This window comes from Mus musculus, chromosome X, assembly GCF_000001635.26.
Source record: "Mus musculus strain C57BL/6J chromosome X, GRCm38.p6 C57BL/6J".
NCBI lineage: Eukaryota > Metazoa > Chordata > Mammalia > Rodentia > Muridae > Mus > Mus musculus.
The window spans coordinates 107,853,584-107,873,702 of record NC_000086.7 but is presented as its reverse complement, the minus strand read 5'-3'; the positions used below and the strand labels follow the sequence as shown (position 1 = coordinate 107,873,702).

Genomic DNA, 20,119 nt, shown 5'->3' with positions numbered 1-20,119 from the left:
ACGACTTCTATGAGTGACTTCAGGTAAAAAAGGATGGCACCTGTTTACCTACAAAAACTCCCACATAGTAAACTAATGAATAGAATGTATTGTATTAGTGCTGCTTTTAAACCAGTTACACTAGTACTGGAGACATGCTATTGAATGCATCATATTTTTCTGGCTAGTAGACAATAAAGGAAGGCTTAACATGGTGAAGTTCTTTAGAGAAACAAAGTCATGAGGAACAGGCTAAAAGCGTTTTCTTCCATGGTATTATTCCCATTCAACATGTTTGCTCTCTCTAACCTGAGAAAATATATACATATACATACATATACATGTATGTTGAACTTTTCCCACAAGAAATCAATACACTTAGAATGTAAGAAGAAAGCATGTACCTTTTCGGCCATTCTCCCTACATAATAACTTAAAGCTTTAAGGCAAATGACATAGAAAAATTGCTTCTTAGGAAATATCGAGTATTTATTTATTAAATAAATAAATACCAGTAAGAAGCAATGGGATGGCAGGTGTGATAAGATGCTCCCAAACCTTCACGATTCTATCATTGAAGAACTATGGGAAATACCGAACTTTTAGCAATCATACCACTAACACAATCCTTTTATTCTCAAGTTACTCTCCTGTACATTTTAGAATTATTTTTGTTACTAATGAGTAACTTCAGTTTTATGTTTATGTATTCCAACTTTCTGAAAACTAAAGTTTATATGTTAAGACACAAAGAATGATCATTATGTTTTAGCGAATACAAAATGTAGATACAGTGATACAATTCCTTAATTTTAGTATTTAAAAATTTTTATTTCATCTCCACCTGAAAGGGTAAATCCAAATATTTTAAAGCCTTGTGCTTTTGTATTACACATGTAATTATTTAAACATACCAATGTGCAGTGATGTATGTATACAAAATGCCAGAAATATTAACCACTTCAAAAATTCCATAAAAATTGTACTATTCTATTCAATACTGTAAATACAGTCTGTAGATAGCACATTTCAAGATTTTGATTGCTGGTTCTTGTTGTGACAGAAAAATAAGTTTTCCGATGGCCTTATTGATATTCATTCAGACTAGCTTGCTGTTATCATCGCATATAACAGCTCTTTTCATCATATAAAGAACATTCATTTTAAACCACTCTCATAGATTTGCTAGTGGATATCTTATATACTGAGCAGATATTGAGAATAATGATGAATATATGCAATACTGAAAAAAAGAGTAGTATTAACTGAAATTAACATTGAAGAAGATACTAGAAACAAATCTTTGGTGTTGGAAAAAAGCCTTCATCTAGTGATAAGTGGTTTCAATGTCTAATGTTGAACATTTCCAGTTATATTAAGGATATTGATCAAATAGGTGAAAAAGGAAAAAAATCCCTTAAATGTCATGGCTGAAATCTATTTTTCTTTCATTGTTGATGGTGTTTCTCTTTTCTCTTCCATTTATTTTTATCTTAAAAGATGATGATAGAATAGTTTCATGTTCAGAAGTGGACTTTTTTTCTGTTTCGATGTATAATTACATGGCAAAGATGCTTGCTTAAGTCACGTTCTTGGTTGTTCAGTTGAAAGGTACTTTTCGATCCACATATTAGCTAAATTCATTCGATATAAAGGATAAATTCCTGTTTTCCAGAATATTTTTCCAAGTGGTCTTTTAAATTTTAGCAATGTTTTCAAGTTGATGAAATGTACTGGGGAACACAGGCTTACAATTCATTATTTTAACATCATTTAAAATTATCTTTGAAATCAAATACTTTCAATTTATGAACAAAAATTTCATGTTATCATTTGCTAACAAAAAACAGTGTAACAAAGAACTAATTGTAGTAAAAATGTTGTAATATATCTTCACTACACTTCATCTTAAAACATGAGAAGTGTTCTTTCATACGTTAGCCAAATATGTAGGCATCTTAGACTGGTCACAATAAATTTGTCAGTAAGATGTGAAAAATCATTTAAAGGTTTCTACTACATTTGAAATATTTTACAGTTACAATATTCAATGATCATGTTAAAATGTCAGTTTAGAGATGATACTTTATCCACTATGGTTATTGAAGTATTGGTGAAAATGGAGAATTAGTGAAAAATAGTTGGCAACTACACAAAAATAGATCTTAACTTTTTACAGAACTTGGAAAATTGCTTTTTCAGAGTTGCTTAAGCAAAACTTGTGGTATGTGTATTTCTTACATCATACCATTTTGCACAGGGAACTGCACTGTATGACATGGCTGGAAATAAACCAGTGGTAGCCCAGATGCTACATAATAACTGGGGTACCCTCCCTCAAGAACTAGGTATGGAGCAGGTTGGTAAAAGCAAGTTACGTTGTCTGTACTGGGTAAAATATTCTGTTCTCCAAGTACTTTCAAAGCCAAAAGGGTGATCATGTTAAGGGTCTGCCTTCTTTCATATCCCATGAGGCAGACGGTGCTTTGGTTTACAACTCCATGCAAGGTCATAAGGTAGTCATACTTGTTCTTTGCTTCACCAATGAAATGGTTGTGGAGGTACGATTCAATTTTCTTTTGCTGTTCTGCTACATCAGGAAAATCAATGAAAAATCTAGAACACATATAACGTTCCAGAGTCTTAATTTCTGTTTGACAAGCTGGTTTGAAGTCACGAACCAACAAATTGCTATACTTCAAAAGGCCACCACCTCTGATCTCTTCAGGTTTTCTGGTAGATATTAGCTTATATTTCAAATGTATCATTGCTTCTTGAAAGTCCCCATACATACTTTCAGCCACCACAACAGGACAGGATTCTTTAGTTAGCTTGGCATTTGGGACACTATAGAAATCTAACATGGAATCCAAAAGAATTTGAAAAGAATCTACACTAAATTCAAATTGTCGTCTGAGTGAATTCACAAATTTTAGTTCTACGTTCTTCCCGTTGTTATTTGAAAGGGAGATGAGACTCCAGCGATCATGGTTATTGCAAATTTTTACCATTTTCTGCACATATGCTTCTTTCATGGTTTTTAGGGTAATCTTTTCTTTTTTAACACCTTTTGGCAAGAAGTCAAATAGACAGCTTAAAACTGCATCCTTAACTACATGAAATTCTTCATCACTTGGTATATCAACACCAAAAATAATATCCAAATCTTTATAGCTGATTCCATTATGGCTTGCGAGTATGTAACTTGCTGTTGAGCCATTCAATCTTGTATCTTTAACAACAATGCCCTGTTTTATGAGTTGATCTTTCACAATATGAATAATATCTTTTGGTTTTACCTCCAGCGTGGGAAAATTGCCCCTTCCATGAATTGGGATCACTTCATGTAACACACGATCCAGTGTTACGATGTGATCCCAAGTGAGATTGCTGAATCTGATCTCCGACATTGTGAAAACAACAGAACAACTAGGGGGCAAGAAAAATATTAATAGGAAATGTCAGCATCTTCAAACAAATGTTACAGCTAAAGCATATAAAAATGTTCAAAGCAGACTTACCCAAATATAGTAAGTACGTTGTAAACAAAGAAATACTAGCAAGATATTAATAGAAATAGTCATACTGAAATATGAGAAACTAAAGGTAAAAATGATCATAAGAAATGTTGGCTCATTATTGAATGCAAACATGTTCCCAGGAATTAACTGCAATTATATAATTCATAAAATAAAAAAAGTGTTCTTTACTATTTTTTCCTCACTTAAATACAAAACTGATGGGGTTTGGTCATATAAACACTACTTATAGGGGAATCATAGTAGAACACTAAGTTTGACTGTCAGTAACGTAAACTGAGATGAGATAGCATGGACAAAATGGAACTAATATGTAATTGATATCTTTATCCCACAAATATAAAAGCATTCACAAATACATTATTGAGCTTTGTGTATTTCATCATTCTCACTTTAAATACCATTACAGTAATATTCTATTATATTATTAATACTATGGATTCTTTGGGAATAAGAATAGCATCTGATTCATTGCCTGTTCTATATGCCTTGAGGAATTTAATGCCAAGTGAAAGAAATAATGACTGTTACTTGGAAATGAAAAATGGAACTCTCAAATATGTCCACAAATTTAAACAAGAACATAAAGAAGCATGATTCTCGACATTTAAAAACATCTAGTGCAGGTAGCTGATAGCTGGCATCTGATTACAATATTCTCAGAAAATTTTACAAATGAGGAGCCCCAAGAACTTAAAATTTTATAATATGTATAAACATGATGAGTATAACTATACATAATTATGTATTTATGACATCTAAAGTGATTATGTGGATCTTCCAAATAGTCTATTAAGCTGTTCAAACAAAGTAATATATGAAATTAAATGAATTTTATTATGGATATAGTCTTTGCTTTTTTATTTGTCACTTTATTTATTCACATAGCAAATGTTATCCCCCTTCCCTGTTTTCCCTCCTCAAACCCCCTCTTCCATCCCCTCCCCCCTGTTTCTATTAGGGAACTCCCCCACCCACCCACCCACCCACCAACTCCAGCCTCACCTCTCTATCATTCCCCTACACTAGGACATCAAGCCTTTGCCGGACCATGGGCCACCACTCCCATTGATGCCAGATAATGCCATCCTCTGCTACATTTGTAGCTATAGACATGGTCCCTCCATGTGTACTCTTTGGTTGGTGGTTTATTCCCTGGGAGCTCTGAGGTTTGTTGGTATTGTTCTTTTTAAAGGGGTTGCAAACCCCTTCAGCTCCTTCAGTCCTTCCCTTAACTTCTCCAAACTAGGTAGTATTTCCAGGAATGAAAAAAAAAAACTGTACTATGCTTAAAGTAGATTTCTGTAGATAGCATTCATATCTTGAATATCTAGGGTGCTATCAGAATAATGAAATATTTAGAATTCAAGCTGCATGTATTTCAAGCATAACTAGATTAATAGAATATATTATTTAGTATCTGTAAAACAATCTTGGGTCATTCAATTACTAAGTAAAAGCAGACATGTGTTGGTGAGAATATTAAACCTATCATGGTCCTCTATATATTATCCTCATAAATATGAATTAAACGATTGGTGTGTATTTTTACTATGTAATAGGACAGCTTATGTAATGATGGAACATTCAATATGCAATTATAAGACTGTTTTAAAACATATTCTTCTAGAGTCATCACTAACTTATTTTAAGATAATGATTTGTTATGCCCATGTTATCAGTCTAGAAAATAGAGTTCATAACAATATCTGGACTTATTAGGAATATTTTAGGAAAGTCTATACTTCATCTAATAAATATTTTAGAGGTATAAACTAACTTAAACCACTGTCATAAGCTTTAAAATTCTTCCTTAGTATTCATATTTGTTTTGAAAATGGAAATTTCTATGTCATTAATGGAAATTCTCTTGTTAATATTAGTAAAAATGAATTAGTGGCTTAATATTAGGCTTACAACCTATGAGGGGGGAATATTACTATTTCAATATATACTTTATTAAAAATAAATTATTTTCCATATAGAAGTCCATAGAAACTTTATATGAAAATAAGGTCATCCAAAACAAGCTTAAATGAACTGGCAAAATAAATGAATAACTGGTCAAAAGGGTATCTTTCAGATAAAACAAATTAGAAACAGCTACTTAATAGCTTGGTTATACACATAGATATTACGAAAGAAAGGGAGGGAAAAGCATTTTGTTTCCCAGATGCATACTAAGATCTTGCAAAGAAAACACAAAAGATTACCATTTCTTTGTGCTTTAGTCTAGGAACGTAGTCCAGACAAGCTGCTTATCAGTGAGCAGCAATCTATAGTTCACTTGACTACTTTTGCTAATGATTCCAAGGCTTCTTGTCTCTAGACTAGTCTTCCAATTTAAATGTGTGTGTCCATATATGTGTGTGTATAAAAATTGACCATTGGCATTTGTTAAAAATGAACATAGGAAGTTAATTTGCTAGGATGTGAAGAAATGCTGTCATTGGTTAGTAAATACTTCAACTTCCTTAAAAACATTTTTAAAAAAGAACAATTCAGATTTTTATTTTAGTATTCTCTTGCTACAACTAAATAAACATCTAGTTTACATAAACTACTTTTTATTAAAGTATCATGTTATTACTAACTGAAGAATTTTAAATTGCCATTTTCTTATCACCTGTATATATTCAAGTGTGAATTATAAAAATTTAAAATATTATAATTACCAAAACTTATTGTTATATAATATGTATAATATATTAATACTATATTTTATTATATATTATATATTATAATATAATTTATCATGTATATATTATATACTATAATATACTTTATCAGGTATATATTATATATGTATTATATCAAATATTATGCAATTGGGCAATATATTCTATATAATTACATAGCTATATATTATATGATATAACCTATATATACATACAGCCATAGATAATCACAAAATTCAATAAAGTATAACACAATGGAACAGATAAAAGTGATTGTTATTAATATGGAATCTATAATACTCATCTCTACTAACATGAAGAAGGTTGTAACGTTATACTTCTCTTACATAACTACTATCTATTAATCTTCTGATAAACACCTAAAACACTAAAGTAATTTGACTTAGTATATATAACTTAACAGTCATATCTTCATATAGCACAGCGAATTCCCCATATATTACATGTAAAATATTAAATAGTATGTTAGGAAACAATATTTTCTGTACCAGAAAGCCCAAGTCAATGCAATCTTTGTATCATAAACTTAAAAGAAGTGTGGGAAAAGTATCCACATTTGCTTATTGTACAATGTTGGTTTCAAAAGAGCTCTCAGCTACAGAATGTGTGGTTTTTAAACATGAAGTACTACCATATATTTCCATGTGCAGAATGTCCAACTCAAGGCAAAGCTCCTTTAAAAATTTGTTGCATGAACCTGAACACAGATATAAAAGGTGATATTCTTAATCATTCTCAGAATGTGAGGTTCATATTAGTCCATTTCTGAAGATGTGGTTCTGACTCTGACTTCTTCCAAGTCATCATCCTATAAGCTAACACATTTCCTATCTAGCTTAATTAATTTTAGTTTTCCTACAATCAATATGATCTAATAATATATATGACTATAGTAGATACTGAAATCAAAACTAAGGTGTTTCAGTCATTTAATTGCTTAAATACACCTGCCAGGAAAGCAAGAGGCTCCTAGGGCCCAACAGGGATGACCTTAGCTGAAATACTCAACAAAGGGGAAAGAGAACCTGTATGGAGAGGTTAGGCATGCCCCCCTGTTGAGGGATGAATCCACTTACTCATCTCAAAAATTTTAGCCCAGAATTGCTCCTGTCTAAAGAAAATGCAGGGACAGAGAATGGAACAGAGACTGAAGGAAAGGTCATCCAGAGATTGCCCTACCTGGGGATTTGTCCCATCTATAGACATCAAACCCAGATATTATTATGGATGCCAACAAGTGCTTGCTGACAGGAGCCTGATATAGCTGTCTGTTGAGAGGTTCTGTCAGAGCTTCACAGACATAGATGTGGATGCTTATAGCCAACCATTAGACTGAGTGCAGTGACCCCAATGGAAAAGTTAGAGAAAGGACTTAAGTAGCTGAAGGGCTTTGCAACCCCATAGGAAGAACAATATGAACCAACCATATCCCCCAGAGCTCCCAGGGACAAAACCACCAATCAAAGAGTACACATGGAAGGACCCATGGCTCCAGCTGCATATGTAGCAGAGAATGGCCTTATCTGGTATCAATGAGGGGGGAAGCCCTTGGTCCCATGAAGGCTTGATCCCTCAGTGTAGGAGAATGCTAGAGCAGTTAGGTGAGAGTGGGTGGGTGGGTGGAGGAGCTCCCTCATAGAAGTAGGGAATAGGATAGGGATAGGATAGGTTAGTGGAGGGGAAACCAGGAAGAGCAGTAACATATGAAATGTAAATAAATAAAATAACCAATAAAAATCAAATAAAAAATAAAACCAATAAAAGTAAAAAATTCATCTGTAATTTAGGTAAAGCAAGTGGATTGTCAAGATACAATATGTACAATAGAAACGTTATAATTGTTTTCCTTTTCACAAACTTATTATCCATCTGTCCACAGAAATAAAAGTAAAACTCATCAACAAGTTTCCACCTATATTAATTTTAGAAGTTTATCTACAAAGACAATGAGGATGACTTACAACTTACATTGAAAAGATAACGTTTGAGAACTCTCTATATTCAATATGATGATTCTGTGAATGTTTCAGACAGCATATGAATTTTCATCTTATCATGGAGTAAAGTCATGGGGCAACCAGTCTGAAGAAACAACAAAAGAGCACTGTGATTCATAGTACACATTAATAATCTGATGCTCCTGATTATATTCTGTACACATACATATTCAGACATGCACACCAAAGAAGTGATAGTAAAACCATTGCCCTGAAATAGGTACTGAACTTTCAAGATGTATCATTATATAGACGGTTTGTGAAATATTTCTTGATCCCAATTTCAGAGTTTCTGAATAAGTAGGTCATAGGGGGAACCTGAACATATGCACTTATACCTTCCCAGATGATGTTGATGTGGCTATACTTTAAGAATCCAATTACTAAGAAGATACTCAGAGGCCCACCTGTGGCATGGTCTGCCCGTAGAAGGAGTCACTGTGGTGTAGAAGTATGTGGTAGAGAAAAAGGAAAGCAGAACAGTTGAGCAGTATGAAGAAAGGTGGGTCTGGAACCATGAGGGTTGAAAGTACCCTGATGTTAGCAGTCTGTCTTGCTACCTAAGGTCATGGTCAAGTCCTGGATCATGCTGCTGAGGGCCCTGTCTTGGTCCTTGGCAATGCAGCAGCAGGGGTCTGTGTTGATGTTCATGCCTCATATTACCACCAAAGGCCATGCAGTTGTCCCTGGTCTGAGCTGTGGCCTACGACCAAGGGCTATGCAGAGCTCACTAACTATAACACTCTGGAGAGAGGCCCTGAAGTTACCTTACATAGGTAGCATAATAGAGCTTGGCCAGGTGCCTGCAGAGCAAGGGAGCTAGTCTCAAAGACATAAGCTCCAGAGAGCTGGCTGGCCCTGCTACTCATCTGCCTTGAGGTGGCATGAGTGCTAGAGAGATGCCCCCATCCTGCCCCCACCTGTGACCTGGCCCCGGGACCATGACAGGAGGAAAACTGGCTCTGCTCCTCACCAGCTATAGCACTAGGGATAGCAGGCTCTGCACCTCACTTGGGCAGTAGATATGCCCAGAAGGCCTCGCTACTCTTCTGCAGTGAGGTGGTATGGCCACTCACTACTTGCCATCTATGGCAGGCTAGAGAGCTGGCTCTGGGATCATGAGAGTGGGCCCTGTACCTCACCTGGGTTTGCACAGTAGCTGGCATAAGGGCATAAGGACTGGAGAGCTGGCACAAAGGGTGTGAGTATAGAAGTGCTAGCCAGGCTATGTATCTTCCTTGAGGTGGAGCTGGACTCGCCCCTTGCAGGCTGAGGCACTGAGTGAGCTCTGTGTGTGTGTGTGTGTGTGTGTGTGTGTGTGTGTGTGTGTGTGTGTGTGTATGTGTGTGTGTGTGTGTGTGTGTGTGTGTGTGTGTGTGTGTGTGTGTGTGTGTGTTGGAGGGGACAATACTGAAGAGCTTGCCCTGGTGATGAGGGTATAGAGGAGCTGGTGGGCTGACCAACTCAGCTACCACCAAAGCCCAGATCCAAGGCTTTGAGTTAGCACACCTCAATATCTACCCCATCTGTGAACTGATGGAGGACATGAAGGGGCTGATTCTACTGAACCAAAGCTGCAAGATCTCCCTAACATGGGTCAACAACAGAATATCTGAGAGAAGTTCTGGTTAGGATCCTATGTATTGAATCAGACCAATGGCTCACTGCAATGAACATTTGCAAGTAAAGATTTGTGAGCAAAAGGGTATACTGTGTGTGACACACTATAGCTTCCATGATGAGATTTTTTTTTTTGGCTTTTTTGTTTGTTTGTTTTTCTTTTCTTCTGTGGTGAGGGGAGAATGTTACAAAGCCATAGGGTGAATACTAAGGGACAGAAAATGAGTGGGTTTGGGGTGCATGATGTAAAATTCACAAAGAATCAAAAGATTAAAAAAATTATCACTAAAAGAAACATAGAAGAAATGATAGAGAACCAGTACTATCAACAGGCATACCTCATGACTTGGCAACATCTATTTCATAATAATAAATAAGATATTACACTGAGGGTGGTGATTATGACTCAGTGGGTAAAGTACTGTGTAAAACTGAGGATTCGAGTTTGGATATCCAGCACCCACATAAAACCAGGTATGGCAGTGCATGTCCATAGTTGTAATACTGAACAGATGGACACACAGAGAACCTGAGCAAGTGCTCACTAGCCATACAGTCTAGCCGAAACGTCAAAATCTAGTTTCACTGAGAATACCCTATCCCAAAAAGTTAGATGGAAAACATGAAAAAGACAATCAATGTTCACCTCTGTTCACCATGAAATAATGGAAAATAAAAATTACAATGAATAAAACAGAATTCTAATCCAAGCAAATGTTCTTTTAAAGGCTTTTTTTAAAGCAGTCTAACAGTCCAATATTATTTTTTCAATTAGATGTTAAGACTAACGAAGCCTAGACTTTGTATTATAATTCTAAAACATAAATATTGTTGGTTACATTACTTACAATAAGTGCTTATATTGAGAGGTAGATGGCTCCTACTTTGGAAAACCTCAGGATTGGTATCCACCTGTAGTTAAATAAAAAAAGGCATTAATAATATAATTTACCATATTTCATAAATTCAATAAAGTATAAAGTAGTCTTTGATTACTAGGTTTCACATTTTATTTGATATACTACTACATCTGTTTCTAGGAGAGAAGATTAAGGCCCATGGGAAATGAAACTGGCATATTTAGTTAAAATATAGTTTACCAACACTTGAGTATCTCTTTAAAGATAAAATTTTTTCAAAGAAATCATATTTATATCATGACGAAAATAGATTGATTTGTTATTTTCATGGTATACTGAGTAAAGCAGTAGACAGAACACCCTGGCTAACATTAATAGTAAAGAGAATCAAACAAAATCATGAGAACATATTAATAATCCCCAAAAATCCCTTTCATTGCTTTCGCTCTGCTAAAGGTAAATTCTGACCCAAAACATTAACAAGGAAAAAAAAAACCTCTAAGAGGCTAGGTATTAACCTGAATGCTACAGTGCTTGTCTGTCACATGCAATGTGCAGGGACCAACTTCCAGCACTGCAAAAATAGAGAACAGCACACCCATATTTGGCTACAAGCTTAAAAGAATCATTAATATGATATTAATTGTGGTATATCTGAAATTAATAAGCTAGACAAAAGTCAGAAAGAAGTGCTATCTGCTTGTGGTCCTACACTGTGTCAAGGTCAATGATAAAAATGTAAGATGTGTACCGTTTTGTCATTTTCCCTCTAGAACTATTTATAATGTCAAATAGATGATTTCTTATAAACATATTCTTTGTATTTAATAAATGTCAAGGAGAGAAAGTGTTATGATGAATAATCTAATAGTTATATAAGAGTAAGAACTCTTAATAACATTATCTTTTTACAATTTTTCTCTCATATATTATATCCAATTACTGTTTCTCCTCCTTCCACTCCTCTCAGTGCCCTCCCACCTCAACTCTTCCCCAGATCCACTCCTCCTCTGTTTAACCATCAGATTTGACTTTGTTCTCATTCTTAACACACAAACAAGGATAATAAAATTAGTATAAGTAGTCCATATCAAAGCAAGTGAGTTGTTTTAAATGGGATAAATGTGATCCCTATTCTAGTATAGAATTGTAGGACATTAGGTATATTATAGAGGCAAATTAAAGAAACAATTAAAATTAAAAAGAATTAAAGATGGGGGTTTAGGGAGGAGGTATGGAATGTGGAACAGTCAGAGGGTGGATGGGGTGGGAAATAAAATCTGGACTGAAAATAAATAACAAAAAATAACTGCATGGAGAAAGAAAGAATTAAAGAAGTAGGCCTTATAATATTAATGTGAAGTGAATCAACACAAATACACAAAAGCCTAATTTCCCATTGCTATTTATAATGCCTTTCTATACACAAAAGGTTTCTCTAGTAGCCCAGCTAAATCTAAAGTAATTACGCATATTTTATCTGAGTATCTACAATATATACATATACAACCCCAAAGTAAACCTTAGAATGACCAACAGATTATAATGTATGTCTTTTCAAAGAGACAGATGTGACTCCATAGACTAATTAAGATTATACTAAAACCCCGCAAATAAAGATTTGGGGCTAGAGATATGGTTCAGCAGTTGAAGAGTAGTAGTTGCTCTTCCAGAGAACCAGTGTTTCATTGCTAGCCTTCACATGGTGCCTCACAATTCTCTGTAATTCCAGTCTCAGGGGATCTGATATACTTCTTCTGGTTTCTGTGGACACCAGACATGAATATGGTGCACAAATATATAGGTAGGCAGAATATTCACACACATAAAAATAAATAAAATGTAAATTAATATTCTTAGTTGGGATTCCATGAAAAAGACCAATTTTCTGTGGCTATTATGGCTACTATAATAAGTTATTCTAGTATCTAAATCACACACATATACATAAACAAATGGAAATTAAGATAGCAAAAGTACTAATTTTTATTTTGAATTCATTAGCTCTTTGCTCTACTAATTTCAAAACAGGTTTTGCTTAAAAATGAAACAAATTTTGTGTCTATAGTTTAACTATAGATGTATTATATTTAAGGGACCTGTTATCTAAAAGATATAATTTAACATAATTCTCTTTTTAAAGTCTATACAGATCTGTTTATAAAAATTATAATCACAAAATATTTGCCAGAATCTCTACTCAAATAGATTATTTTATAATTTGTTCAAATGACAAAATGAATTAACTTCTTCATTCTTGGAATTTTAATCTTAGCACATTTTATTAGTCTAAAAAAATCTAATTAAAAAAGTAACCCTACAACCTTTTTCTGGTTAAATATAGCAAAGGATAAAGATTTTTAATTAAAAACTATAGACATTTAAAATATTGATATGTTCAAATATTTTTATGCATTGTTGAATTTGGAATTATAATGCATATATGTAATATTTCAACAACTAAATATAACTTACTTAAGTAAGCATGAGGAACTCACAGTAAGGTGAAGCTATTTGGAGACTTATATTAGGCTTTTTCTATTGTGTCATGAAAGTTTTATATAGTCAAGATTTAGAAAAATAATTTCATTGAAATTACTATGTCATTTATGCCATAATGCACTGTTGGATGTTACAAGTTTTGTTTAAAGGTTCACAAGGATGTTCTTAATAGTGCTTATTTTTGACATTATTCATTTCCAAAGCCTGTCCTGAAGAATGAATCACTTCACTATTAATGTTAAAATGAGTTCATTTTAGGCCAATCCACAAACTCATTTTAGTTTCAATATGGTCCATATCCCAAAACAGTTGCAATAATTCATTTGTCCTGGATTCCCTTAATGAAATGGATAATCATTTACAAAATTTATAGCTACTAACAAATATACATTAGGATAACTGTGAGGCTTATATGAAGGATGTTAACTTTAAAGTGTTCTTAGTGTTAAAACATATCTTTAGTTACATTGTTAATGAAGTTATTAATGCACATTTTAAACTACTAGAAATGACATAGGAAATCTGGTTTATAATCAAGAGTTAGGGCCATGCTGGGAGACAGAGAACATCACTTTCTCTTGTGCCAAAAGATGATGAGACTGTTACAGGTTTTAATTCTATTTTTGGTACATAATAAGACAGTCATGTATTTCTCATTCTAATATTATTTGTATATTTGTCTATACAGCACGTTATGATCATGTCTTTTCAAGTATCATGCTTAAGTCCACTTCTTAGTCAAAGAACAAATTATTGCCACTGGATATATTTACACAAATACCCAATATTCTGTCACTTGTGTATAGAAAAGTAATTTTTCAAAATCCCTGTATGTAGGTATGCAAGAAGGCCTTTGAGTGCACAGGCTAAGGTGAAATGGGAATTAAAGAATTAAGAAACATGCCAGGCACCTACTGACCTAAAGAAAAGAACACATAGGGCTGAAAACAGAGCACCTTTGGATTAAAAACCTTCGTACTCATAAAAGAATGCTTTCCCATCAGGTTAAACCTATGCCTTTAATTCCAGAAAAACAAACAAATCTTATCATGTTCTTTTTTTTTTCCCCCTAACACAATACATGTATTTCTTCCAACTGTTTTTGGTGGTGGTGGTGTGTGTGCAAGCACAAACACTGGCACCCATGCATGCTGTAGTTATCTGTTACTTTTAAATATTAAAAGTGTGCACTCTTCTGAGTAAATCATCTCCTGTTTATTTCAGGTTTAGTGCAAATCCTTTACAGTGAAAAGTATAAGGACATGACATTATAGTTTCTTTCTTCCTCTTCTTCTTCCTCTTTTGTATTACCTGGCTGAGGGTGATCACTATGAAAATTCCAAAGCTACTTTTGGCATTCTTTTTGCTTCTGATATTAGCCAGTAGAGTTGCTGCCTCTGGAAACTGATGCAACATTTAGAGAGATAAACTGGCAAAATACAAATCCAGTTTTCTTTCAATGGAATGCAAGAGAAGCGTACCCCTAAGAAGTCTCTAAAGTGCAAAGAGCTTCCTGGATAGAAGCCAAAGCTACCCAGTGAGACAAAATATCATGCTCTCTGTATGGAATGCTTTTTAACTAACACGACATTCATAATAAACCCGAAAGCATAATAAGCATTTACAAAGTAATTTAATATTTCTAATTACTTTTACTTATATTCCTGTCAAGACTCAGGGATTAAGGACTATATAGAGACAGAAGAGGACTCCAAAATTATAATCAACACCACACACATGCGCCACATGATTCACAAACACTAGCCAAAGAAGCAGAGAAGAAGGAACTCACCAGAATAGTCCAAGAAAACAAAACAAACCCCTCTTAAGCACACAACAAAAACTTCCGTTCATGCCTCTCCCCAGCCCCTATCGCTACCCTCTCAGCCCTTAGAACTCACTTCACCAACTGCTGATCTCTTCAAATCCGACCAGTTAAGCAGCAACTGGAGGGGTGGAGGAGTGCTAAAGTGAGGCTTCTGAAGCCTGAAGGAGAGATCAGGAGGGCTGTTAAAGAGGGAAACGGAAAGAAATAAAACAATGTTGCAAAAGACTGGGAGAGATAAGAGATGGATGAATGAGGGAATGCGCTTCAGGCAAAGAGCCCAGAGAGCAAGCTCCTGCAACAGCTGGCAAGGCTGTTTCACTGCTGCTGTCCAACAGCTACTGGGTGCTGAAATGACTTCCCCAACACACACCCCTAGTCCCACTCACCCACTCCAGACTTCCCTTCCTCTCAGGCTCATTCCCCTCTCATAGCATAAAACCATCTCCATGGCAACCTGTCGTCATACAATTTAAGGTGGTCCGTATTTTTGAGTTGTGTGAGTTTTTCATAGCAAAAAGACTTTACTATTAGTTTTACTATTACTTTTATTGTCCTTTTGCACAAAACTTTCCCTGGTATGATAATACTACCTTTTCTCCCTCCTAAAACGGAAAATCAATTTCCCCTTTCACTTGCAAAAGCTGCCTGTCCTCATAGTTTTTCTACCTCCCACCTACAAACATAACCTTCACACACACACACACACACACACACACACACACACACCCGCACGCACGCACGCATGCACAAGAGAGAGAGATTTATTTTAGCTTTCAAGTGTTTCTCCAATCCTTATTAACACAAAGAAAACTAAAGTTTATGCCCACATGCAGTTTTGCTGAAACAAATGCCTTGTTTGATTTACACCAGATTTCTGCACAACTTGTATTATCTCAGGGAAGTCTCCTTCACGTCAACACATTTTGCTCTCAGTTTAGTCAGAGCTTTAGTATTTTCTCCTATATTGCAGATAAACACAGTAGCATAAAGGCATTCTTTAAAAAATGTTTTAATGTAGCACTAAAAGCTTAGAATAGAATTGCTTTAGTGAAATCAAGTAAGTTTGTTATTAATTTAATTTTTGTTTCTCTTACTTGCATTAAATCTGCTACAGAACAAAGTTAACACACTTTGAAGGTACTAAAGGCTATAACAAAGGGATGATTCACTAATGCTTATTTGGAAGAAAAATTCTAGGCATAAATTTTAAAATATAAAAAAATCCACAAAATGTAAATACGCATAATTGCATACTATCTTACTGTAACTTCCATTCAATGAAATGCCATAACTAAAGTCTTCTTGCTATCTGAAAAACACAGCTAGTAAATATACTGCTACTTTATATGCTTGTTTTGAAATATCTTAAGATAAACTTGGTAAACTATTCACTGTCAGTTTATGTAGCCAAATAATATAAGGAAGTTTTGTAACTCTTTAAACCTAGAATTACAAATAAATGAAGTTCTGGGTAATGCCAATATATTAGTAATCTATTTCATATCTTCCTCATGAGCTCAGAAAATGTATTAAAATAGTTATTGATAAATTGTTCAGTTAATTAATGGCTCAGTTTCACAACAGTTATGATTATTAGCACAATTATTCATAAACTATATTTACTAAAATATTCAATATAGACCTTCATTTCATCTAAATAAAGTACATTTCTAAATAAAACAAAACTTAGATGTCAATTTCAATGTTGACTCACAGTAGCAACTGAAAGGCAGAGTAATGAAATTCCCTTTATATAGGATCTTACCATAGTTTTGATAACATTTTGTTGAATTTGGACTAAACCTACAGCTAAAACTAACTTCCTTCTCTACTACAGCTCCCCATTGACTTCTATCCCCACAGTTTCTGCACCTCATTTTTCAAAACACTATGGATACTGTTGCTAGGAGATAAAAGGTTCTACTATTGCATCAATAATGCTCACAGCTAGGACCATGTTTTAAAATGAGACCTTTAGGTAAAGCCAATTCTGTCTGAATATAGTAATGGGTAGAATATAGTAAAGACTATTTTAACTTCTTTCTTTCTTTCTTTCTTTCTTTCTTTCTTTCTTTCTTTCTTTCTTTCTTTCTTTCTTCCTTCCTTCCTTCCTTCCTTCCTTCCTTCCTTCCTTCCTTTTTTTTTTTTTCGAGACAGGGTTTCTCTGTGTAGCCTTGGCTGTCCTGGAACTCACTCTGTAGAACAGGCTGGCCTTGAACTCAGAAATCCCCCTGCCTCTGCCTTCCAAGTGCTGGGATTAAAAGGCGTGTGCCACCATTGCCCGGCTATTTTAACATTCTTTATTCTTTTAATTTCATACACCCATTTTTAGTCCCCTCCTCTCTCACCAACTCTTCTCTCCTCTCACCAAGTCCCCATCCTACTGTCAGGCATTTTGGCCTTGTTTTTTCTTAGAATTAAAAAAAATAAATGTATTAAATCATATACGTATTCACAGGTTACTAGATATAAGTGTTTTTGTATAAGTTTTATAACACCTACTGTGACTTCAGAAATAAGGTCTAAAATTTAAAATTCAAACTTTGGAAAAGTATTGTCTATTTGTTTTTTATTATACTTCACAAATAAATATTGGTTAAAAATACCCTTAAACAGCCAAAAAAAAGTCCAATTAATACTTATAATTTGTTTTGAGTTCCACAATGAAAATAAAACTTCCTTTCCACAGCATCCCATCACCTTTTCATAGCATACTTTGCTGAATTTGAATTTAACAATACTCCAGAGCTAAAGGCAAAGTTCCCAACATAATGTCTTATTACCTTATAATTATTATAAATATTCTGATAGGGCTATAAAATTAAAAATATATACTATGAAGTAAAAATATGAAGTAAACTATTTGGAAGTGTAAATGATTCATTTTAGACAGTCTATTTAAAGACCGCTTTCCAGTAAAATAGGTAAAGTACTGAGTATATTTTGGAATGACTGAAGAAAAATCCAGATGCCTGATTATTTTTCCCATGGAACTATAGTATACATGTCAAAAAACAACAACAACAACAACAACAACAAAATAATTGTGAATTTTTTCTTTGGGTTTTCTAGGCAGGATTTTTCTGTGTAGTATAGCCCTGGCTGTCCTGGAACTAGCTCTATAAACCAGGCTAGCCTCAAACACACAGAACTCAGCCTACCTTTGCCTCCCAACTGTTGGAAATAAAGGCATCTACCACCACTACTCAGCAATTGTAAATAATTTATAAGACAATAAGCACTATATATAAGGAAATTTTTCATATCTTAATTAGAAATAAAATATATGTTTCTAAATGAATATATGTTTCTAAATGAAAATGGGTAACATTTTATATGTAATGTTGAATATAAGTTTTTAATTTTATACAATTTGAATATATAAATTTAAATAATTAAAATTTTATAATGTGACATATGCTAAATACTTTAATTATCTCATTCAATTTTCACTCAAGGAATGTAAATAATCAAAACTCATAAACCAAATGGAAAAAATAATATATAAAGTAACTCATGAGTAGAATAAATAAAATACCTCAAAATTAGCTAAGAGTTACATAGATAGGCATAGAATGAAGAAGTTTTAACTAGAATAAAGCACTAGGCATTTTGATTTGTCATTTAATATACAAGAAAGATTAATTTTGTAAAAGCCCCAAATATCACAAAAAGATATCATTGGATAGCAATAACCAATACAGGAAACAACTATAAAATAAAACAATAAAATATCTATCAAGCATCACTCAGACATTCATCTATCTTGTTAAAATGGTCTTAAGTATTACCAGTTTATTATATATGTGAAAACAACATGTTAGCCAAATAGAGTATATCATGAAAATATCAGCAAGAAACTTGGTAAAGACAAAACAGAAGTAAAAGACAGGTATCATTAAATAGTTAGTTGTTTAACAATCCAAACACCTCATCTCAGGTCCATTAAGTCCATTGATTAGAATAAATGTACTTGATTGCCAGTGCTGCATGGTTTTATTATTATTATTATTATTATTATTATTATTATTATTATTATTATGAAGTACACACACACACACACACACACACGGGTATGTTTGTTATTGGGGCTCAAACCTGAACCTGCATATAGTCAATAAAATGTTTTATCACTGCGCTATCCCCTCAGTTCTCTGTATTCTAAAGTACAATTTAAGGTCATTCTTCAAACAAAAATCCTGTTAAATTCACTGAGTGACCTCTTACATCTTAGGAAAGAATACCCAACTCCACAGAGTTGTAAGAAAATAGAGTAGAGCTCTCTGGAGAGTTAGTTAAGTAGAAATCAGGATAATTTGTTTGAAATTTAACCTAGAAAATGCTAAACATCCTTAAATGGGGTGCTGAAGCTACCAGCAGAAAACATCAAACTGTTTACATTACAGATTGGGTATGGACTTGATCAGGACTATTTGCCATTACAGATGGCTTAGTCATTAAGGAGTACTAACATACATTTACTGATGGGATTAGTGGAGTGTAAAAAAGCAGTGTTTGTGAAAGATACAAAACATGATAAGTGGTAGATAAAAGGGTTGTAAATATAAATATTTAGAAAGAAGTTTACATTTGTAGATTTGTGCTGCTCTCAACCTTACTCAGAGAAGCTTCTCACTGCAGAGGGTACTGGTGAAGGCATAGATTCATAATTGTTCATATTGCTAATGCTGAGAATAAATAACTGTGAGTGCTTAAACATACTTGAATCATCTATAAAAACCTTCCCTCACAACTGGGAACTTATGGACCATTTTGGAAGAAGGAGTAGTAATAATGTAAGAGCTGAAAAGTGGAAAGAGATGCTGCGAGATGCTGTCTACCAGACATGAACTCAAAGCAGCTGTGGTTGCCTGCACCAAACCTGCCCAAGGTCAAGCATGAAGGCAGAAGGGGCTCAACAGCATTTATACCTAAGGAGCTCATGACAGTTGATATTCCTGTGGGAGCAGAAGTAACTTTCCTTGTAGCTCAACCACTATGTTCCATTGGGTGGCCCGACACCCATCAGTATAGGGACAACATAAGTAGCAAAAAAGGAGATATAAAGTTTTGGGATTTACAGACCAGTCTCAAC

General features: G+C 34.1%; 1 protein-coding gene across 3 annotated transcripts in view; it reads right to left on the bottom strand.

Annotated features, from left to right (window-relative positions):
- Nucleotides 1-791: 791 nt before the first annotated feature.
- Tent5d (terminal nucleotidyltransferase 5D) overlaps nt 792-20,119 on the bottom strand; it is an 80,322-nt gene continuing 60,994 nt past the window's right edge. For 2 of the 3 annotated variants that reach the window (NM_001271008.1, NM_001163104.2), the window contains exons 4-6: nt 10,683-10,746; nt 8,186-8,299; nt 792-3,408 (exon numbers count right to left, since the gene is read on the bottom strand). In NM_001271008.1, coding sequence (NP_001257937.1) covers nt 2,217-3,389 — 1,173 coding nt within the window. In that variant the 5' untranslated portion in view covers nt 3,390-3,408; nt 8,186-8,299; nt 10,683-10,746 and the 3' untranslated portion in view covers nt 792-2,216. Of the gene's footprint in view, nt 3,409-8,185; nt 8,300-10,682; nt 10,747-16,789; nt 16,895-20,119 lie in introns of those variants that run through there. The other variant, XM_006527936.2, reaches the window with a different exon arrangement.